The 23658-nt window shown below is 40.7% G+C and overlaps 3 protein-coding genes across 9 annotated transcripts; 2 read left to right on the top strand and 1 right to left on the bottom strand.

Moving 5' to 3' along the window:
- Positions 1-1060: 1060 nt before the first annotated feature.
- Positions 1061-7843, top strand: LOC135651248 (probable galacturonosyltransferase 7). The gene is made up of 10 exons (XM_065171198.1): positions 1061-1404; positions 1737-1756; positions 1856-1912; positions 2003-2059; positions 3001-3196; positions 3922-3977; positions 4268-4563; positions 5607-5964; positions 6057-6599; positions 7026-7843. The coding sequence occupies exons 1-10, from the start codon at positions 1260-1262 to the stop codon at positions 7308-7310; spliced, it is 2013 nt and encodes a 670-aa protein (XP_065027270.1). The 5' UTR covers positions 1061-1259; the 3' UTR covers positions 7311-7843.
- Positions 7844-8015: 172 nt separating this feature from the next.
- On the bottom strand, positions 8016-10392 carry LOC135651181 (L-ascorbate oxidase homolog). The gene is made up of 3 exons (XM_065171064.1): positions 9834-10392; positions 8640-9752; positions 8016-8544 (listed from the first exon to the last, which is right to left on the bottom strand). Exons 1-3 carry the CDS (start codon positions 10076-10078, stop codon positions 8247-8249), a joined length of 1656 nt encoding a protein of 551 aa, XP_065027136.1. The 5' UTR covers positions 10079-10392; the 3' UTR covers positions 8016-8246.
- Positions 10393-12218: 1826 nt separating this feature from the next.
- LOC135581849 (probable NOT transcription complex subunit VIP2) lies at positions 12219-22100 on the top strand. Of its 7 annotated transcripts, none has more exons than XM_065172284.1 (15): positions 12229-12325; positions 12414-12534; positions 13373-13512; positions 15520-15625; positions 15698-15876; positions 16088-16448; positions 16980-17183; positions 17266-17367; positions 20081-20166; positions 20257-20436; positions 20544-20975; positions 21059-21111; positions 21197-21238; positions 21716-21860; positions 21943-22100. In XM_065172284.1, the coding sequence occupies exons 3-15, from the start codon at positions 13441-13443 to the stop codon at positions 22015-22017; spliced, it is 2037 nt and encodes a 678-aa protein (XP_065028356.1). In that variant the 5' UTR covers positions 12229-12325; positions 12414-12534; positions 13373-13440; the 3' UTR covers positions 22018-22100. The 7 variants fall into 7 exon arrangements, with proteins under 7 accessions (XP_065028355.1, XP_065028354.1, XP_065028356.1 ...); XM_065172280.1 differs by having other exon boundaries at positions 16977-17183; XM_065172281.1 differs by lacking the exon at positions 12229-12325 and adding an exon at positions 12330-12347 and having other exon boundaries at positions 16977-17183.
- The last annotated feature ends 1558 nt before the right edge of the window (positions 22101-23658 follow it).

Genomic DNA, 23658 nt, shown 5'->3' with positions numbered 1-23658 from the left:
AAATATAAAAAAATTACATTGAACTTCTTATAACGAAAAACACTTTAGCATAGAATAATAGTTTAAACAGGATTCTTTTATCTCTAAAATTTTATATAATTAATTTATTTTTAAAATAAAAAATTCTAATTTTTTTTAAAATAATACTTTAAATCTTAAAAAAAACATAATAACTCACCGAAGTTATTCATGGACAGTACAAGACGTCTGTCTCACATAGCTTCAGCTTAATTTGGTTTGGTTGGTTTATCTTATCAGACGCTCCTCCGATCACCGTCCAACGTGACTGACTCGGATCAACTTCACCACCTTTCAGTCGCATGGATTTACGCGTCGAGTCTCTCCACCGACCCCAAGAAATCCGACACCTCCGGCGCAGGGATTGCAGTCGCATGGATTTATGCGTCGAGCGCTCCACCGACCCCGAGAAATCCAACACCTCTGGCGCAGGGATCGCGACGGCGAGCTCCAACGGCTAGTGACTCGGAACGAACACTCAAAAGAGAGCATGACAAGTCGTCGTCATCTCAGAAGCAGAGAATTCTGACGACGAGACGGTGCACAGAATCGTACCGGAAAATTGTCACAAAGTGGGATTGAGACACGCAGCAGCATCTGTTGCTGCGACAACAAAGCACTCTGCTTTGAGAAAAGAAATCCCACCGAGGGAAGCAGACTGCTTTCCTTCCTTTCCATGATTACTGCTCTCTCCCACCGCCGTACCCGCGCGATTCCTACACCCAGCGAACGTAATTTAATTTAGGACACAATCATTATCTTCTGCATGGCTTTCTGCTTCCGACCACCACATGAACTCTTCGTCTCCGTTCTACGTTTCCGTCGTCGGCTGGCTGTACTTTCTTGTCCCTCGGAAGGATGATAAAAGAAAGGCCTTACTATATTATTTCTCCAAAAATTCGAAATAATAGTAATTTTTAATTTTAATTTTGACTATTTTCTCCACTAAATAGTCAAAATGAAGATACAAAATAAATACAGGGAGTGTGCTAAGTAAGTCACGCCGGCCCCGCTCCACACTCTACCGCTGTTTTCTGTCCTTGTCTTCCGACCTTTTGCTTTGCCTTTCGTTGGCGAAATCGAAGTGCATTATCAGAAACATACTTCGTCGACAAGTAGTTGAAGAGCGTGAGGGAGAGGAAGGACGGGAGGAGCAGAAGAAGAAGAAGAACAACAACAAGTAGAAGAAGAAGAAGAAGAGGAACAAACGGGCAGCGGCGGCGGAGGAGGAGGAGGAGGCGATGAAAGGCTTCGTGGCCGTCTCCACCATTCCGTCGGTGAAGCGACGGTGGCGCGCGCCCGCCTCGGCGGTGTTCGTCCTCGTCTTATTCTCTCTCCTCGTTCCACTCGCCTTCCTCCTCGGCCTCCACAACCGCTTCCCCTCTGGTGAGTCGCCCACTTCACTCCTTTCTTCTCTCTCTCTCTCTCCTGCCATCTTCGGACCCTAAGACTCTTCGCGGGATGCCGCTCCGTTGTGTTGTCGCGGTGGAGTGGCGGGAGAGGGTCGATTGATCTGCATTGGGGCTGTGGCGCTTGGATCGTTGTCTTTGTTGGTGGATTTGGTTCGCGATGGGAAAGGATTTTACGGTTTTGATTTATCGAATTGGGGAATTAAGTTGGATGGCGATTGAACTGCACGTCGACCGTTTTTGGTACTATTACTATTGTAATGCCATTGCAGCTTTTTCATCTCTGTCGCTTTTTGTTACTTTGTGCAGGTTATGATCGCCTGCCTTCGGTAAGCTTCTCTCCGGAATATAAAAGACTCGATTATTATCAGGTTGATGGTTATCGTTCGGCAAATGGTGAATGTTTGTAATTGTCATTGACCACACAGGAAACTAGCTTTCCGAAATTTGGTCATCTGGATGGTGTTGGTACTTCTTCTTCCAAGGTTAATTGATCTCTCACCATTTTACTACTTCACTTGGTAGAGACATACCACTATACTTTCTTCAACTTGTTTCTGTTCAACTTGTATCAGGGTGATGGGTCAAGGATCGAGAATCGCGTCAAAAGATTTGGACCCATGTTCTCAAAGGTTGCTTTTGGCTTTCTAGAAATGTTTATAAACCACTGGCGTGGTGGTTTTCCTTTTTCAGTGGGAAGTTCTATATCTGATGAATTTGATAGATTCAACTGCTAATTGTTAAGCCTTAATGTACTTTTTCTTTTTTCAAGCTTGAGCTTAGAACTAAGCATTAATGGTGACATTCGTAACTTAATCATCTATCTTCCGAAACAAATGTTGAGCAGTTGTTGTAATGCATGCGCTTCATTTGTTAACTACCTGTGTGGCAGGCCAACATATTTTTTTGTTCTGTGAAATTGGCCCAGAGTTACAGGTCCAGAAAGATCTCAGACACCATTGAACCATACTCTGTTCCTGATGTTGCAGATTCCTGGACAGTCTTTCGATTGGAAAGTTGATTGGGTCATATTTTATTGCTTTGAACCTAATCTTGATCATATTTTATTGCTTTCAATTCATGAACCTAATTATTAAGGACTCCCGATGTCTTATCTTGATTTTGTGAGCCAGAGTCGATAAAACACAGTTGTATACTGTTAATGTGCTTCTATATTTACCACTGAGATAATCCTTTTTCGTGACTAGGACACACTACATGCTGATTGTTTTGTTACTTCTGATAGTGATCATTTTGTATTCTCTTGAAAATTCATCATTTCTCATGCTGATGGGATAGTGTAGGTTAAACTCCTGTTTTGGCTTCTCATTATGCTTGCTTCCCATTATTCTACTTGAACAAAAGCCCTTTAAAGTTTTATCTAGGTGTTCTCGGTTATCTAATCTGCAATTTATTGAGTCATCTTAGCCATCTGCGTAATCTGTAAGATGAATTGCAGCTGCGTGCTACTAGAAACTTTCGAGTCCTTGATACGAATTGATATTTTTGATATCATTAATATTTGGGCTCATTGGATTTTTCTTAAAAGCAGCTATGTCTCTGTTTTTGTCAGGATGTTACTGGGAACCACATCTCCAAAACTGGTGACCTCTTGAACAAGAAACCTGTCATAAGCACCACTGAGAAACTGATTGTGGCAGGGAAGGATTTTAGTTCCAACTCACAAGCAATGGACATGACTTCTCCCTCTGAACTACAGAACACTATTACCTACTATAAACAAGAAGTCATCATTTCGCACCCAAAAGGTATGCAGCATTAAATACCGCAGGGTTTTCTTTGTGAAGTTGCCTTAGTCATTTTCAGGAGGTACCAAGGTAGTATAAATAAAAATTTAGAATTTGGTGCATAAAAACTGCAAAACTTATTTGAACCCTTGAGGTATTGTTTTGAGAATTTGAGTGTAGAAGTGCACCTTGGGCAGGTGGTTGGCAATCTTTTTTCTTAAGAATTGTAGGCTTTTCTTGTGAAGTTGCTTTAGACATATTCAGAAGGCAATGTAAGTAGAAATTTAGGAATTTTGAATTTGATGAATAAGAACTGCAAAACTTATCTGAACCCTTGAGGTATTTTTTTGAGGATTTGAGTGGGCAAGTGCACCTTGGGCAGGTGGTTACCGATCTTTTTTCTTAAGATATATGATTGAAACTTAAGGATGGTTGCTGCAAGAGAACAGATCCAGTAACAAGAGACTCTTTAACTATGCTAAATATTCATGATATTTTCTATGGATCAGGCAATAATTGTAGACAAATGTGCCAGCTGAAACAAGAGTTTTCTGTTTCTTGGTCATGCAAATTTATAAGACAGTGATTTATTGGCCTAAACTCTAACGTATTGGTTGTTCCATGTACACTAGTTGTGTAATAGTTCATCAGGAAATTTTATGTTTTTTTACTTTATGCTTTGCTTTTCTTGCGCCTATTTATTATTCTAAGGCTATTGACTAATCCAAAATATTTATTTTCTGCAGTTCTGCCTGTACCACGAGCAGTTCCATCAGAATCACTTTTAAATTTGCGTACAAAGGTTAGTTGAGAAAACAAATCATTATGTTCACATGAGTTAATTGCATTATTCTGAGAAATTGAAATGAGGTTTACGATACTTATGATGGCACATACGTTTCATCTATCTACTGAAGTCTCTCTTTCGCAATACCAGTAAATTAAATTCTTCGCATATATTATAAATTAACTGGCACTACGAGAGTTTAATGACATGCTATTTCACTAAAATCAATCTAAACAAGCAACCATTTATCTTGTCTATTATTTTGCATTCTGGTGCTTTCTGTATGACTCAGATTCTCCCCTCAGCATGGTACCTGGGATGACAAGAAGAGTGATGCTGAAGGTGGACGTCGTGAGGAAACCAGGAAATATTGTCAGCTTGAATTCGGGAGCTATTGTCTATGGTCCATAGAGCATAAAGCAGTGTTGAAGGATTCTGCTGTGAAGAAACTCAAAGATCAGCTTTTTGTTGCTAGAGCTTACTATCCAAGCATTGCAAAACTTCATGGACAACAAAAGTTATCACGTGATCTAAAGCAGAATATACAAGATCATGAACGCATGCTTAGTGTAGTCACTGTGGATGCTGACCTTCCAAAATTGTAAGTGTTTTTGGAAATGTGTTGATGTTTTAACCTTTTTATTTGTTAAATTTTGCATATGCTCTTTAGATTTTCCATATAACTTTCAAATTTCTGTGTTTGTATTTACCATATGTTGATATTAAAAAAGATATAATGAATCCAAGTTCTCAATTTTGTCTGACTCAAGGACTCGTCTGCTTGCCATTGACCCTGTTTTCATGTGTCTGGCAAGGCATGCTCAAACTGATTGTGGCAAGCATGGTCTTCTCTTAATATCTCTTCAGTATCGATCTCAGCTTTCCATCACCCTAAATATTAGTTTTTATATTTAGCCATAATATGAATCGCTGCATGTGCGTTGTGTGAGTTAGCTTTAAATATATTAAGGGACCAGCTTTAATATGTTACCACCTCAATAAATTGAATGGAATTTTGGGGAAACATATTTCCTAGTTGTTGAACTTTGACCAGGTTTATTCAAATTTCCTCTTCTTTGCTTGTTGGAAAAAGCCTAATTTGTCTCAGAAAGATGAAATATAATAGCTTTGAAAGCATGAGTTGAATCCTCTTGTTAGGATTATCTTTTTACCCTTAACTAGTCTCTAAATAGTGAGTTCACATCTACCCTTTTTATCGCTAGTGTCCCTTTGCACATGAAATCACTTTTAAGTAGTATCTGCTATTGGGCTGGTCTTAGTGGAATTATAGAAAAGACCCCCCAGATAGGTGGATGTTATGGTTTCATGCTGTAGAAAAAAAAAATCGTAGCAAAGATGAAAGAACAATGTCAGAATTTGAATTCATTAAAATTGTTGTTGTTGCTTTTAGGTTTTATTGATCTAGACAGTAAAAATGTAGTATTAGAATTTGCTTCTATTAACTGAATATGGGATCTGTGGACAATAGATCTGCAGGTAATCTGTTATTCTCAATGAATTGGCATTGCAGCTCTAGCCCTGCAAGCATAATAGTTTCAAGGATGCTATAAATAGCATCTATGATCTTCTTTAACTTGCTACTGATTCCATAGAAAATTAATAGCAGCTTGTCCTCTCTTTCAGTGTGGAAAACAAGATACAGAAGATGGAGCAGACAATTGCAAGAGCTAAAGGGTGCACTGTAAATTGCAACAATATTGACAAGAAACTAAGGCAAATATTGGATCTTACCGAGGATGAAGCTACTTTTCATATGAAACAAAGCGCATTCCTCTATCACCTTAGTGTTCAGACCATGCCCAAAAGTCTTCATTGCTTGTCCATGAGATTGACAGTAGAGTTCTTTAAATCGCTCTCGATGGATACCAAGCAGTCCCATCATAATAGACTTGACAGCCCAAAATTGATGCATTTTGTTATTTTCTCTAAAAATATTATTGCAGCTGCAGTTACTATCAACTCAACAATAATGAACTCTGAGGTGCGTACAACTTATCTTCATAGCAGGGGAAAATACTATAGAAGCTACTTGATGTTCTAGCTCTTATGACTTTTCTGTTGATGTTGCAATAGGTCAATCAAAATATGGTCTTTAATGTTGTAACGGATGCACAAAATTATTATGCGATGAAGATCTGGTTTGACAGAAATTCTTACAAAGCAGCAACCATTCTTGTCATCAATTTTGAAGAACTTAATCTGAAATACCTTCATATAACTGGCCTGGAAAAGCTATCAATGTCTGAGGAATTCCGTGTTTCTGTTCATAAAACTGATCGATTAGCTGCACATATGAGTACAGAATACATGGCAGTTTTTGGTCACTCTCACTTTCTTCTTCCAGATATGTTCAAGAATCTGAAGAAGGTGGTGGTTTTGGATGATGATGTGGTTGTTCAGCGTGATTTATCACCACTATGGGACCTTAACTTGGAAGGAAAAGTTAATGGTGCTGTTGAGTTCTGTGGATTGAGGCTGGGTCAACTCAAAAAATTTCTGGGCAGAAACAGCTATGACACAAAATCTTGTGTTTGGATGTCAGGACTGAATATTATTGACTTGAAGAAGTGGAGGGAGCATAATGTTACAGGGACATACTTTCAACTCCTCCAAAGCGTAAGTGATACAGCCTTTAATCTGCCTTTTCATCTGTATTGAGTTTTTCTTTTACCATTCCAACCCGTTTAAGGACGTAAATCCAGAAGTTCTTTTTTTTGTATCTAAAGTTTAGTATTTGGTTGATGTTTGATATGCTTTATGCATTTGAAATGACAAAAGCAGGATAGAATGTTCTTCACACAATCTGAGGCAGTCATGATCATATTGGTTTACAAGTACTTGCATCGATTGTGTTATTTTTCACTTTTATCACCTGATTTGCTGATTGTATCATTTCACCTAAATACATTTTGGATTCCTCTCAGAAACCTATGTAATTCTGTTTACAAATAACTTGTTTTCTTATCATTTAGTGGATGATTTATACATTCAGTGAACCAATTTGCCAGACTAACAGCTAACAAAATGCACTGTCCATTACAGTTCCAGCAGACAAAGAATGAGGTGTCTCTTAGAGCTGCAGCCCTGCCAGCAAGCTTACTCGCATTTAGGAATCTCATATATCCCCTCGGTGAAAGGTGGTCTTTACCAGGGCTTGGTCACAACTATGGTGTCAATGCAGATTCTATGAAGAGTGCTGTATCGTTGCACTACAATGGCAACATGAAACCTTGGCTTGATCTTGGTGTTCCGAAATACAAAATATACTGGAGGAAATTTCTTACGCAGGATGAGAAGTTCATGGATGAATGCAATGTAAATCCATAGCTGTCGAGAGCATCGTCTATATGAAGTTTTGGTACGTCCGGGACAGGACAGTTCGCTGGATACGTTTTCTGTCATTTGATACCTGTGGAATTTTTCTCAACACACTGAATGGATGGGATATAACACAATGTTAGGTTTCAGAAGAGAGCTCCTCATTGAGCTGTCGCCGGATGAGCTGAAGATCCCGAAACTTGTTCGTCCGATGCTCGCCATTCAATTTGCAGTTGCTGAACTGGAGAAAAGATCTTGATAGAACATAAGATTACAGAAGATGATTCGAGTATGGAGGTTAGCTTTGTCGCTCATCTTTCTGCTACATTTGGTTTGACTACTTGAATTAGACTGGTATCCTCTTGGATTGTAGAGCAGTGCAGATTCTTTTCCTTCTCTACTATCAGTCCTTGTTTTTGTTGCCTTCTCAAACAAGTGTATACGGAAAATTTTTGTTCCACTTTATTGTTCTTGTCATTAGCAGATGTGCAGATTCGACTTCACCATATTCTTGTCATTCGTATGAGCTGGTCATGAACCTTCTCTACTGTTTCTTCTTCCAGATAATGTCTATTCATCAATGGTTGGGAACGTCTTGTTTCTTCTTTCTTATCCTTTCTTTATATGTAGAAGATGAGGGGGAACACGTAACATAGAGGGAAGTCGTGATACAGCAATAGAAGAAGATTCGGGGAATCGAGTGCAGAGAGAGCATCACAAAACGCCAGTCAATTCGGTAAGATCGAGCAAGCGTTGTTATAGTATTAGAAGAACCAAGCCAATCGAGAGAAGAAAATGTCACCAAAGAACAGGCAAATTAGTCTCTCGGATCTTTCCCCCTTCCCTCCCTCTCGATTAGTACAAACACCATTACGATCATATGTGTTGTCCCTGTCCACAGACGAAGAAGAGGAAGGAAGGCTTATCCCCGGCCTCGCGTTCGCTTTAGACGTAGGACGGTGGCTTCGGGAGGCCGACGACGTCGCCGCAGAGCAGCGTGTTGTCGGGCATGTTGTATTCATCCCTCAGGGACCTCGCCGGCGACACCACGCTGATGTAGAGCTGCTGCCCCAGGTAATGCCGCTCCCACAGCTCCGACCGCAGGCTCCACATCCCCGCGTTGTCGAACGTCAGCATGATCGCTGACCACGACCTCGGGTACACCTGTATCGTGTGCCGGCTCACCGCGTCCAGAAGATTGTAGGTCCTCCGGCTCGCCGGCGTCCACTTCCCGTGTCCCATCCTGCAACCAACACGTCAAAACACAACGTTCATCCGCCATGGACACTCATGCTTGCACCTCGAAAAGTCGAAAAGCCCGCAGTGCGGTTAGATTACCCGGCGGCGAAGAAGGAGTAGCCGTCCAAATGGTAGCACTGAATGCTCCTCTCGGGATTCTCCAGGATGATCTCGATGTAGTCCCTGTAGGTGGCGTTCAGGACGTTGGGAGCGACCGTGATGCTGGCGCCGGACGCCGGTGGCTCGTCACCGATGCTGTCGTACTTGAACACCTTGTCGGAGATGCCGTAGTACTCGGCGAGCTTGAGCGGGGTGGGGGAGTCCACATGCGACACGCCATTGAGCCCGAAGCGGCGCTTGCCGTTGACGAGACCGACGGAACTGGCGAGCTTGATGGTCCGGGTGATGTTGATGCCGCCGTAGTGGTAGGAGCCCTGGGGGTTGGGTCGGGCGGCGCTGGCGGTGAGGTTCCACCGGAGCGACCTCCACTGGTTGAACGACCAGGCCCAGCCGACGGGCCCCGCCGGCAGCTCGGGCGATGGTGGAACTTTGGAGCCGGCGTAACGGACGACGCCGGTCGCGGTCCGCATGTACTTGGTGAATCGTGTGGAGGCGACCATGTAGTAGTCCTTGGGCTCCTGGTTGGCCGTGACGAGCACGGAGAGACATTGCCCGACGTGGACGTCGAGGGACTCGTAGTCGTTCTGCACGGTGTGCGACCCGTCCATCTCCACCAGCTTCATCAGGTGGCCCTGAATCCGGAAGTTGAGCGACAACTTCAAGCCGACGTTGCAGATCCGGTAGCGGTACGTCTTCCCGGCTTCCATGGTGAAGAGCGGCGGGTCGTCCTTGCCGGTGGCGTCCTTACCGGAGAGCCCGTTCATGAGGACGCCGGCGGGGTTGCCGATGCTGCGGCCGGCGTCGAGAATCCCGGCGAGGACCTTGTGGCTCTTGGTGTACCAGTCACCGATGAGGACGGTGTAATCGTCAGCAGGGTCGTCAAATGGCACGGGGATGAGGAGGCGGCTGTTGATACGGAGGCCGCCGAAGCCCCCGGCGGCCCTGTGCATGCCGAGGGAGGGGAAGTAGAAGAAGCTCCCGATCTGGTCCTTAACCTGGAAATGATACGTGTAGTTCGTGCCGGGAGGGATGGGGCAGTTGGTTCCCGGCATGCCATCCTGCCATGAGTTCTTCCTCTGCTGGATTCCGTTCCTGCCGGTAACAACACAGGAAAAGCCTTAGCGGATCCCTCATTAATGTCGGTGTCAAGCTCAAGCAGGAGAGAGAAGGAACCATGTAAACAGGAAGGGCTCATCGAGATTGTTGAAGACGTTGAGGACGATGTTGTTGTTGGTGGTCGAGTTGATGTTGGGTCCGGGGAACTGCCCATTTATGAGGATGGCCTGCTGAGCGACGCCGAGAGGGGCGATGGTGCCGTAGGTGACGTTCCACGTAAAGAAGAGGTAGGGGTCCTCGGCGCGCACCGCCGACAGGGCGAGAAGGGTCGAGAGCAACGCCAACAGCGCCATGCGCGACATCTTCTTCTCCCTACTCTGCAGCTTATCGGGCGATCTCCAGACCCCTCTCTCTCTCTCTCTCTCTCTCCCCGACAATAAACCAACTTTTTGCTCGATCTCCCTACCTCTCTCTGAAACCTCTATAAATTCATATGGAGAGAGGATGGAAGAGGAGGAGAAGGCCGGAGGGGCAGGGTGGGAGGAAGAAGGGGAGGGGTTGGTGGAGCTTGGTGCTTGGGTTTTGGATCCGCCGGGAGGCCATATTTATAAGGGAAATGGATAGATGAATGGATGGAGGAGGCGTCCTCTTCTTCGCTCATTTCTCCGGGCTTCGCGTGCTGCCGCTTGAACTGTTCTTGTTCGACGGAAGGAGAAGCGAGAAGGGAGGCTTTTGCGTGCGTTCTGTCGGATGTTTGGAGCACAACCAGTTTTACGATTCCGGTGTTCTCTCCGTGTGCAGATGTCATATCATGAACCGGTAAACGCATCTGAATTGGAATACGAAAAGCCAGGAGGTGTGTCGAGTCACCCCTCCAAGTTTACAGAGGTGATGTGGCCTATACACATGAAGCATAGACTTGTAATAATTAACTAATCAACTTAAATGTCTCCATAGAGATACATCTTATGAACCTATTGGTCATCCCATATATATTTTTCAATCAAATATTAAAAAATCTTATCTACATATTTTTATTCATAAAATATTGATATATCATATTCATATAGCAAAAGTTGAATGTTGAAAATCTCAGTTGACATATTACTTAAAAGTGTTGACTAGTTTAGCTAGTAAAGGATTTAACATCTCAATCCTGTCTCCATCATTTATTTTTTGAAAAATAATAATAAATTATATATATATATATAATTGATATTCATTATCAATGTTTGTCAAGTTAATCTCATGTCAATTAATTAGATTACCCTTAAAACCACCATATAAAAAAACAATAATAAATATAGAAATTTTTATTATATATGTATATATATACATATATCTAATGTGAATAATCTGAATATAGAAATATATATAATAAATAAATATAAAATAAAATAAGAAAAATCATCGATTATGTTATTTTTATTTCAAGAAAATGATCCAAATTATCATAAAAGATTGTAATGATTATTATAATGGATGTTGGTGAACCTTATTATGACATAGCTCTGAGGAGTCTACATGGCTTAGTCCAATTGGCGATGTCCAAGATAATCCTGGGGATGAGATCTTCGCCTGGTCAAGTTGAGCTCTGGGTCAGTCGAGATGCGCTTCTTTAGTGAGCTCGTTCGCCTTTCTCATCGTCGGATTCCTGCACACTAACATAGGTCGAGATGGAGAGGGGAATCCCGACTTAGACCTCTCCAAAGATTAAGTTAGTGAAATTCTTTGTCAAAGATCCTCTACCACTGTCAAATGTTGGCAGGGGCCTTCATTTTGGTGCCTGAGGGTCGATCGTACGCAATCTTCGCACGACGACCGACTCCCTAGGCGACGAGTTCGTACCTTCGGACGATCGACACCCGGTATGTGCAAACTGGCGCCATGCAATACATTTATTGTCGAGACGATGTCAATTCATGCGGCCTCATACGACGCGAGAGGGGAGCGACAATCGTCCCGAATTCCTGGTGGCACATCTGACGTGGCACTAGTCATCCTCCCAAGGTTTGACGCTTGCGCTAACGTCGTTAAAGGTCGTGTCCATGTGGCTAAATCCACGATATGCTCCATCAATGGATACACCACCTTAATGATTATTATGGATTATGGAAGGTTATTATGGCTTGTTTCGCATCCTTCCTTACTAAATTATTGACAGCCACTCATCATTATCATCACAATCATCATTTGTGATTATCCAAAAATTGCAATATTCTAAACCCAAACACGAAGGCTAAAGACACGATCATCATGAGTTGGTTCCGACAGCACCAGGAATGCTATCAGTGATCTTGAACCGGACCGCCAGAGCATCCGCTTCGCACGGTTCGATTTCGTACGGTTCAATTTTCAAGGCCACTCCATTCCTGCCTTCTCGCGTAAATAAGACTTGGAGTCCGCCGCAATGGACCGGCGGTGAACCGGAAATCTGGGTCGGACGGATCCCGTGACGGTTTTTTTTCCGCCTTTACCTCTCTTTTCTTTACCTTTATTAATAAAAGGTACACTCCCCCCCATTTCTGTGTCGCGGATTGGAGGCCTCACTCCCACCTCTTCTTCTTCTCTGGCGTCGGAAAGCTCATTCCTCTCCTTGAATTCGTGGGGTACTGATTTTTTCATCTCCATGTGCGTCTCGATCTTTGTCCCCTTGTTGCGAATAGATGTTCTTCTGATGGATTGATCTTGCTTTAGGGTTTCGATCCCAAGGGGGTGTTAAATCATTCCTGCGTTGTTCCGCAAAGTAGAAGATTGCCCTTAGATCGACCATGACTTGTGTGCTTTTGCCCATTTGCGAAATATAGAAGCTACCAAGGTCGGGTTTTTTTCTCTTTTAGTCGTTTGGTTTGGTGAGTCCTGAAGGCTTAGTTTGTCGAAGCAGACTTTTCAATCTCTTGGTGTTCGTGAAATACGAGTATATTCTAAGCAAGCAAAGTTAAACAGGAGAAGTGTATTTTGAGTAGGTGATTGGAACCTATTCTTCCTTGCGCTGAAAGATGAAATCTTCGAATCTTTACATTGCTTGTTGATTTCATGGACCCTGGAGCAACATTTGAATTTTATTATTTTTTCATTGTTTGTATGGGATCGGTGATGAATCTTAGCCTCTTATTAGTACTTGGTGTATGTCCATCTTTCTGGGTTGTAGCCAAGTCTTGCTATGGTTGTTCAAAACATATATTTTTTTTTAGAGGCACCTGGCAAAATGCAGCTTAAACTTTCTGAGGGAAGTATAAACGTGGAGGTGGTATTTGTGGAATGTGAAAATGCAGATACTTTGAGAGAAGTCTTAAAACTATTCGTGGCAGACCTTAAGTTTGTAGTCTTTTTAGTGTGTCAGATGGTCACTGTAGTTGTATAAATATGTTGGTCTTAATGGTGAAACTTTGTTTAAAACAACTAGTCTTTCTTGCATTCTTCATTTATACTTCTCAGGATAAAAATTAGGAGGGTGAATCATTTTTTATTAGGTGTTGACTGAGTTATAATCTGCTGATAAAAGTTGTCTTTTGAGGTTGCAAATCCCCATTACATTTCAATTGTAATTACTTGAGATGCCTAATTTTCCCATTAATACTTAGTTGTTGCAAGTTCAAATTGCTTCATATGGTTCCTGTCTAATTTCCTAACTAAAATTTGCTTTATCTTTTCAGCTCAGGACAAAGATAGCAGCCAACAATTAGAAATCTGGATACTTTTTAGTCACTGCTCAGCATAATGAATGAGCACTACGTCTGGAATTGAATCCTCCTTGAACACTTATCACAAAACTATAATGTCTGGGCTGTTAAATGTAATTCCTGCCTGCCTTTTTTGGCTTTCACAAAATATGTTACTTGCATTATAATTTTATTTGCTTGGACGCAGAAGGAAAAACATGAGGCCTTTAGACTTGGTATATGAATTTGTTGGGTGTCTCTTCTTTCTGTTATAGTAATTATACCCCTGATGAATAATTAATTGTAGGATGTATTAATATTTTCATTTAGCTTTGTCGATCTTATCAATCACATTCTGATCATTCAAAGTTAATGAAGTACTAGTTCTTATATAACTACTTTAGCTTGTTGTTTTCAGTTTGTCATGATTGTGATGATGCCTTTAGCTATGTTAACAGATACTTGTCCAGTTGGATTTACCGTTTAAAGAGATCTATGATGTCAACCTTTTGCTGTTGGCATTGTCACTCATGTAATGGTGCCATCTAATTTTTGGAACTCACAATGGATTCGATGTCTGCTGCCCCATAACCAATATATACTGCTGTACTATGATCTGAATAAAGTTGATTTTTCATCTTTCCAGTTCATCCATTGTGTGCCACGTGGTGTTTGACATTTCCATGCTTTCCTTAAACATAGCTACTGCTATGTTCCACTGCTTGGATTCAGTTTTGTCTTGTTCTGATGGTTTTGTCAAGTCCTCTCTTTTTTTTCAGTCAAATGAATTGCAGACTTTTTTTCCTGATGACCTGCTTTTGAGGCGTGATATATGTAGACTAATACCTTTGTACATATCCTTGTTCTTGTGATGTATGTACATAACCTTGGGGAACCTCAACTTCTTGGTAATTGCATATGGTTCCTTAGACATGGTCATTTCAAGCAGAAAGGCCCAAAATCTGTTATCACATATGCATGAAACTGCATGAAATATTTCACTGCTTTATATTCTTTGTAAGTCACTAAACTTTTTTTTTAGTTCCCATTATTTGATCCTTATAATGCTTGAAGCTTGTATGTGACATAGTGGCTTGTCAAAATTTTGAAGTGCATGGCATTTTTTTGTTGTGATCAAATTCCATTCCCGGATTAGCATAGGTTAGGTGTTGACCTTTTCTCTAGACAAGATATATGTAGTTTATATTGTGCTTTCTAAGTACCTATAACAGACTCTACATTATTTAGAAATGGATTTTGATGGGCAATATATGTAAATTATTTAGAACGTGCTAGTCTTTGTTATGGGTTTTGGACTATTGTATATTGTATTCGACTCTGCCATTTTAGTTTTACCTTTGGTTACTTATTCTGCATCTTTCTTAGTGATACTAGCTGAGTGCATGTTTTATTTAATCATGTTTAAGAGATTGTGGAAGAGAAAGAAACATCATGCTAGTGCATGAGATTACTTTTTGAAGCCTAGAAATTCTCAAAAATTTGCTGATTTATTTTTAATTCATTTACAAGATTTGTTATTTTCTATTAACTCAAGGATCATCTTCCCTTGGCTCATTGATTTATTTGGCCCTTCAATACCAGAATCAATTTTCATGATACAGATTGTGGTTACCCTCTTCTTCTAGATTTGCCCATGATCTAGGGAAACCTCAGAGTTTACATTGGGGTTGTGTTAACCTAACTTGTGATCAGTAACATAGAAGTTAATATCTGAAACAAGCCTTTCATGTTTTAATATTTGAATTTATTGTATACTAAATTTACTTGGCTAGGAAACTTGGATCAACCTCAAAAGGTTCTCATCAATTTAACTGCTGTAATAAAAATTTCTCCAGCTTTCATGCCCTTGATTTGAGTTGTGTTACACTGCATACTCCTCATTTATGGGAAATATCATTGCATTTTTTTGGAAAAAAAACTTGTGATGCCATTGGTAATGCATTCGGAAATTATTGAAAATGAGTGTCTGTATATATATTGTGATGTTTATTGGCAGTTTGTATATGTAGCTAATTGGCTAATCTATACTACTGTTCTTTTTGCTCCTGTATAATTTTACAATTGTGGACGCATGCTGGCCTTGCTTTTCTTGATTAAAATACTTGAGATTTTTGTTTCAGTCGACACTTAATGGTTCATCATCAAATCTCACTGACTCAACTGGCCGACCCTACACCACATCATTTTCCGGCCAGTCTGCTACAATCCCTGGATTTCATAACTCCAGTAAGCAGATTCTGACTGTTAACTTTCTTGAACAGATAGAATCTTTTTAACTGCTAACTTGTACAATAATAGGTGGTCTTCAAGGGCTGCATAACATTCACGGAAGCTTCAACCTGCCAAACATGCCGGGTTCACTTGTATCAAGAAATTCAGCAATCAGTGGTGTTCCATCAGGTGGTGTTCCACAACCAGGGGGAAGCATTCCTAGCGGACGGTTTGCATCCAACAATCTTTTGGTTGCATTGTCTCAGGTCTAGAACAATTTGAAGTATAAGCATATTACTCATCTGCATCGAAAAGTCTTTTGAATGCACTGCATCTTGTTAAAATCTGCTTAACCATGTGCATATTGCTTCCTGCAGTGAGTGAAATATTAAAGATTACTCTTTGACCTATATATTCTTTTATCGTCTATATTTTGTTAAACTGAAGCTTGTCTGCGTATTCTCATTTTTCATGCAGATGTCTCATGGCTCTGGTGTCACAAATAGAGGGGGTATCAATGTTGTTGGAAATCATGCTTTTAGCAGTAACATGAGTGGAGTTGGTGGGTCAATAACTGGTCTCTCCTCAAGTTCTGCCACTGGCAATCGTAGTGCGGTTCCTGGTTTGGGAGTTTCTCCAGTTTTGGGTAATGTAGGCCCTAGACTTGCAAGCACCATGGGAAACATTGTTGGTGGTGGTAATATGGGAAGAAGCATTAGCTCTGGAGGATTATCAGTTCCTGGACTATCTTCACGTGTAAACTTGGGTGCTAATAGTGGATCAGGGAGCCTTAGTGTACAAGGATCTAATAGACTGATCAGTGGCATGCTTCAACAAGGTAACACTCCATATTTCCTTGCAGATTTCTGGCTTTGCAAGATTTATAAGTCTCATCTTAGGGCACCTCTTGTATTGTCTACTTCTATAGCAAAAACATTTGAAAATTTAATATATACTATAGTGGCAGCTATACATGAAGTTGGGCTTATTAATTCATATTTAGAAGTTTTCAATATGAAATTCAGCCTTCTGCAGCAAAGTCTTACCCGAAACTAAAATTTATTGAAATTACTGCAAACCACAGAATTTGATGTTCAGTTATTGATCCCTAAGATACCTTTGGTTTATTAGTTCATATTGTTGTAATGGTTGGTAATGATTCTATTTATGCAACATTTTGTCTTGAATATCGAATAGTGTGTTTATCTGTAGAACCAGAGTGTATATTCACATGTATTTGTGCTTTAGACTAGATGTTGGATTTTATGAAATACTCATTAAAATTGATGCATCAACTTATTTCACTGAAATAACTGTGTAAATATACAACAGATTGACTGACAGATTGTTCTATTTATACTATTAGCAGCACCACAAATGATTGGTATGCTTGGGAATTCTTATCCTATATCTGGAGGACCTCTATCTCAAATCCAAGGTGCGAATAACCCCTTAAGCTCTATGGGAATGTTGAATGATGTCAATGCTGCCGACAGTTCTCCTTTTGATATGAATGATTTTCCTCAATTAAATGCACGACCAAGTTCAGCTGGAGGCCCACAAGGACAATTGGGTATGTAAGTGAGACGTGTTTCCTTTATTGTTTTAACAGAATTTTTGTGAAATGGAGCATCAACTGATTCGTGAATTCTTAGGTGCAACACGTAAACAAGGCGTTGGTGTTAGCTCCATTGTCCAACAAAATCAGGAATTTAGCATACAAAATGAAGATTTTCCAGCTTTACCAGGATTAAAAGGTTTTTTTTCCTTTTCATCTAGACTTTTTTGTTGTTCCTGAGAAACAAGTTGTATATTCATATATCTTCCTTAGCTGTTGCATTTTTTATATGCTTTGTCCTGCATTTTGCTTTTTTAGAAGCAAATTTATTTCTTTAGTCTGATTCTTTGTTGAGCCTTTACAATATTTGATTTTTCATACATTTTGAGACTTTTGATATTTATTTACTTAATAGCAAGACTATTCATTTATAAGTTCCAGTACTTGTGAAACTGCTTTTGAATGAGAAGCACTTTCATTTTAGGTATCATGGTGCAAAAATTTTTGAGAACAAATAAATTAATACCATGGTACCAAGAGAAGGGGGGAGGAAGAGAAGGAGAAGAGCAGGAGAAAAAAAAAAGGAGAGGTGAGGAGGGGAGTACGAGTTGGACCGGCGAGGTGGTAGGTGGCCATTGGCGTAGGCAACAAGCAAGAGTCATGGCTGGCACGAGAGAAGTGAGCGCGAGAGAAGAGAGAGGTGGGTGGGGTAATGTAACCTAATAAAAAAAATATAAGAAAAGAACTAGACAAAGAACATCGTTTTAGGTTCGGACCCATATTGGTTTCTGGTCAAACATATACATACCCGTGGGTACAAGCATATCAATGCACACACGGATCACCAGTATTGATTACTCAAAGAAGAAGAAGAAGTAGAAGGAGAAGAGGAAGGACCAGATGGCCATGGAGGAAGGAAGAGGAAGGTATAGGAAGGAAGAAGAGGGGGCGGTGGAGGAAAAAGAAGAAGGAAGAACAGGAAGCAATGGAGGAAGAGGAGGAAAAGAGGATAAAGCTTACTGCAATCTGCAGCACATGGTGGCAGTCGCCAATGACAATACCAAGGAGGTAGACAATGTCGAATGGCAGCGGCGGCTTGTGATTCCGTGCGCCCCGCGCATAGAGAAGAGGGCTCGTGAATGGATGGTAGCGGCAGCTCACGGTTCTGCTCTCCCCATGTACGGTGAAGGACACTCACATTCATGAGCCCTAATTGAAGCAGGAAACTGTAAGTTTTTTTCTTTTACTTTTTAAAATGGGTTGAGTTGGACCACTCGAAATAAGGGCGGTTTGCATACCAGTTCACCCAACCGAAATAACATTCCATGGAACGAGATAGGAACCTCTATTTAATAGGCTTACTAGGCAGTAAGTCATGTACTGGACCGGAACCACCCGGAAGGGCAGTCCATGTTCTAGTTCATGCCTAGACCCAGATCACCCAGAAATGGGCAGTCCAGTAAATATCAGTTAGTACATGTCGATCAGGATGAAATGGAGTTCCTTGGTTATAAACACTATTAAACAACTTCTTACCTACTTTATAAGTCTAATCACTATTGGTCAGCCATATTTCTGTTTTTAATACAGTGATTTAAAAAGCGCGAGGCGCTAAAATATAAAAATATAATATAATTAATAAATATAATTATTTAAAATTTTAAATTAAAATATGCTATTAAATTAAGAAAATCTATTAACAGTATTGAAAATTAATAATTTCAAATAAACCTAATAATATTAACAGTATACAGTATATTGTATACTGTTAACAGAAGGAGAAGAAGGAAGTGTAAGGAGGTGCTGAGCCTGCTGACTGAGAAAAGAGGAAGCGGCAGCGGCAGCGGAGTGTAAGGAGGCAGCGGTGACAGCGGCGAGCAGCGGGAGCGGGAGCAGGAGTAGCGAGCAGTGGGAGGCATGAGCGGCGAGCAGCGGCAGCAGGAGCAGGAGCGACGAGCAGCGGGAGGCGCAAGTGGCGACAGCGGCGAGCAGCGGGAGCGGCGAGCAGCGGGAGGCGCGAGCGGCGACAGAGGCAGCGTTTGTGAGTAGCGACAGCGGCGAGCAGCGGGAGCAGGAGCGGCGAGCAGCAGGAGGCGCGAGCGGCGACAGAGACAACGTTTGTGAGCAGCGACAGCGGCAGCGGGAGTAGAAGCAGCGAGCAGCGGGAGGCACGAGCGGCGACAAAGGCAGCGTTTGCGAGCAGCGGCGAGCAGCGAGATCGGGATCGGGAGTGGTAGCGGCAACGGCGAGGGTTAGGGTTGGGTTCTCACTTATATCGATTTTAGTTGGTTCGATTGAACCAACTAACCATCAGAGACCGAACCAGGACCAAACCAGACCTAAAATCCTGGTTCGGTCGCCTTGGTTAACCCAGGCACTCGCCCGAAGCGCCCAACGCCTGGGCTCGGGCGAACGCCCAGGCGGCGCTTGTTTGAAGCGCGCCGCCTGGGAGATTAGCGAGGCGCTCGGGCCTCGCCTCGCCTCGCCCGAGCGCCTAGGCGAGCGCCCGAGCACCTTTTTAAACCACTGTTTTAATAGAGCATGAATTTCCTTTAATCTCTATTGTCAGATTGTAAATGCATTCACTTACATACACCCTTGCCCAACGAAATTGTACAAACATAGATATAAGAAATAAATATAGAAAAATGAGATATAATCCAACTTGGTCAATCTTCACTAAGACAATATCATCGGTTCCTATCTTCTTGGTTTTGCACTGGAAAGAAACCAGAGGATTTTGTTACTTCTCTAGTGTTACTATGAATAATACATTTTCTGGTACGATAAACTGCTTTCAACATTGACATCTTAGCTATAGTTTGTACTGTCTTACTATTGGTTGTATCGACCACTACAGTATCCTTCCAAGATTCTTGTTTCATAATTATTTATTTTTCATTCCTGTTTAGGCAGTAGCTCAGACTTTTCTGTGGATTTGCATCAGAAAGAACAACTCCATGAAAATATTTCCACAATGCAGCCACAACATCTACCTGTAAGTTGGACCTTGGTGAATTTATTTGATCTACTTGTCCTTGGTTGTAAAATTGCTTTATTCAGTAATAGTTGTTATATCATCAACTAGCTGGCAAGATCTGCTGGATTTAGCTTAGGAGGAACTTACCCACCTACCCGACAGCAACAGCAGCAGCATGCCACTGCAGCTAGTAGTGGTGGGCTTCCTTTTACACCTGGGAACAATGTAGATCTCCGGTTACATGGTTCTGATTTTTTTCCATCCTCTCATGGAAACTACCATTCACAGGTATATTAATTCTCTCTGATGCTTTTGTCTGCTAGGCAACTTAATCATTAGGTTCTTGAGTGATTGTATTTCTGTTATCAGTTGAGTTGTTTCTCAACTTTTTGCAGATTCAAAACAGTGGAGCCCCTAGCATTGGCTTGAGACCCTTAAACTCTCCAAATCCAGTTTCTGGTCTGGGAGCGTATGAGCAGCTCATTCAGCAATATCAACATCCACAAAGTCAATCACAATTTCGACTGCAACAGATATCTGATGTTAGTCAGTCATATAGGGATCAGAGCATAAAGTCTGTTCAGGGATCACTGCTAGCTCCTGATCGGTTTGGCTTGCAGGGTTTGTTGAGTGTTATTAGGATGAATGATCCAGATCTAACATCTCTTGCTTTGGGAATTGATTTAACTACGTTGGGTTTGAACTTAAACTCTTCGGATAATCTTCATAAAACATTTGGTTCTCCGTGGTCTGATGAGCCTGCCAAGGGGGAGCCTGAATTTTGCATTCCGACTTGCTATCATGCCAAATCATCACCAATTCTACATGTAAGTTTTTTTTTTTTTTAAAATTTAATATGAATATATCGTCTGAGTATATGATCTTACTAAATCTGTTATTGTGGATGTAGCAAGGATATTTGTCAAAATTACAGCTATCAACCCTGTTTTACATCTTTTATAGGTATGTAATCCATTCTTTTTTTTTTCTTTGGGTGTTCTTCCTACACGAGTGTCATTCCTTAAAAGTATTTTCCACCATCTTGCAGTATGCCAAAGGATGAAGATCAACTCTATGCGGCCTCTGAACTGTAACTCTTTCTCTTTCTCTCCTCCATTTCATCTCTCTGTGGGTGTATGTTTTTTGTCATTCTTTGGGAAGCCCAATAAATATTTGTCTAAACTGGTTTTAGAGTTTGTGTCAAGAAGCATTGTCAAAATCAAACTTGCAAGTCTGTTCCTCAAACATCAGTCTTTCTGGTTTGATGACTAATTTGACACCAGTTCATGAAGGAAAGAAAATATGGCACTGTAGTCTATTGTGCTTATCTTCAGGAGGAAAAAAGAGAAGAAAAAGTAATTTACTTTTAGCTACCAAACAAGTCATGTAGGGTCCCGAGTGATGGAATTTCATGCAGTTTCCTGCTTTTCTTTCCTCCGAAACAAATATGACCTCCAGTTCTTTTTCATGTAATTTTCTATGCGACTTATCTATTGGTCTATATCAGAAGTTTGTCTGGATGTGCTTTCAGTTGTCTTTAAATTGTCTTAATCAAAAACTTTTGCAGATATGCGCGTGGATGGTTCTACCACAAAGAGCATCAGTTATGGTTCGTGAGAGTTCCAAATTTGGAGCCTCTTGTTAAGACACATGCATATGAAAGAGGATCATACCACTGTTTCGATCCAAACACATGGGGAACAATTCTAAAGGTTTGAGACAATCCAATTGTTTCTGTGTTCTATTAGCACTTCCTATGATTGTTGATTACTATCGCTAATTGTTGGACTGCAGGAGAACTTTGTTTTGCATTACGAGGCAGTGGAGAAGAAACCAATACTTCCTTCTGATCCTTCTGATTGCCCTTAGGATTAACCTAAGAGTTTGGTCATGTAAAACATGCTTGTCACTGTTAGAATAAAGCAATCCAGTCTATTCTTGATTTTTCTCCATTGCAGCATTTATCAGAGTGCCAAGTTGAGTAGTTTATCCTTGCAGTCCCACATTTTTTTTATCAAGCGTCCTTCAAAGCTCATTCAGACTTACTCCCCCCTGTAGAGTAGCAGGAGAATTCATGGGATTTAACTCATAGATAGAGGACACGGTGGATTCATGAATATATCATGAATTTTACCGACCTGTATTACTATGAATAATTGTTCACAGAAAGTTGAAGTAATATATTCTCAGTATCGTTGCAGCTTTTAGAGGACAATAAAAAAAGAAGTGTGAGTTGAAAGATATATGTATGCTGTTTTTGCATGGATGGGGTTTGATAGGATCATTCAGTTCAAAAAATTTACATACTTTTTCTCTTCTTTAATTGGTTGTTAAATTAGCTATAACAGCTTATAAAGATATCATGGTCATTATCCCTGAAAAGCAAGTTACTTGTTAAATATGTTCTTCTATCTTTAGGTAAGGCTCTCAACTTTTACTCACTGTTATGAAGGTTTTTTTTTTTTTTTTTTCTGACCATTCTATTTTGCATATCCTGCTTCAGTCAGCCTGAAATTTAAAGAGTTTTCTTACATTTGAAGTGCCTGTGTTATATGCATCATATACATGTATGAGAAAGATATGGAGGGTATCGATTCGATTCGAGTCGATGAACAGGGAAATTTTTTATTGGGACAAGTCTTGAGTAATTATTTCCCCAACTTTGCTCGAGATTGGGAAACACATCTCCATTTTAATTAGCTAATGGGTTGTGCCGTATGTCTTGTCTTTTTTTCATGCTTAGGATGTTAAAAAGTGTTATGTTGCATCATTTCATTAACATTGCCAAATCTGCCTTTGTGACATTATTCTTCACACAACCATGAAATTAGGGGTGTTTAAGGTAAGGTAGGTCTGATTTGGACCTACCAAGCTGAATCGATTCAAGTTTGTAGTTTTGAATCATATGAAATATATATATATATATATATATATATGTTTTTCAAATGAATCGGTTTGGTTCAGTATAATTAATGGTTGAATCAAATTGGAATTTTGGTTCAAATGGGTTGGCACAACAAAAATAGATTTGTGCAATTGGGCTTTTGTGTTATTCGTAAAATTATGATATGGAAATATGGTTCAGTATATTTTTAAAATCGAACTAATTCTGAGTGGTTCGATTTAAAAAAATAATTTGGTTCGATCCGATCGGCCGATCGAAGAGATCGAAGAATACTCCGAATCGAAATCATTTATAATATTCATTTTAGTAAAAATGAATTATTCCTAAAAGCTAATAACTTCATATTGCCAGAAGTTAAACAGAAGACAAGAAGGCCTTTTTGTATCTCATGCTGGTGGTTTTCCACTATCGTAACTAACCCCCATGCATGAATCCCTCCTTTAGGCAAACATGTATGACTGCATCCATTTCATTGCCCCCCAACTGCAGCCTTTTAAGAATTGTACATTGAAATCTTTCATCCGCTGAATCCGAATCCTTTCTTCTCATTGGCAAGTTTGGCACTAAATCATACAGCCACTGAAACCTCATTCGATTTGGTTGGA

This window comes from Musa acuminata, chromosome BXJ3-10 (genome assembly GCF_036884655.1).
Source record: "Musa acuminata AAA Group cultivar baxijiao chromosome BXJ3-10, Cavendish_Baxijiao_AAA, whole genome shotgun sequence".
NCBI classification, from domain to species: Eukaryota; Viridiplantae; Streptophyta; class Magnoliopsida; order Zingiberales; family Musaceae; genus Musa; species Musa acuminata.
The sequence above is the reverse complement of the archived record's forward strand: the minus strand, read 5'-3'. Positions and strand labels throughout refer to the sequence as shown.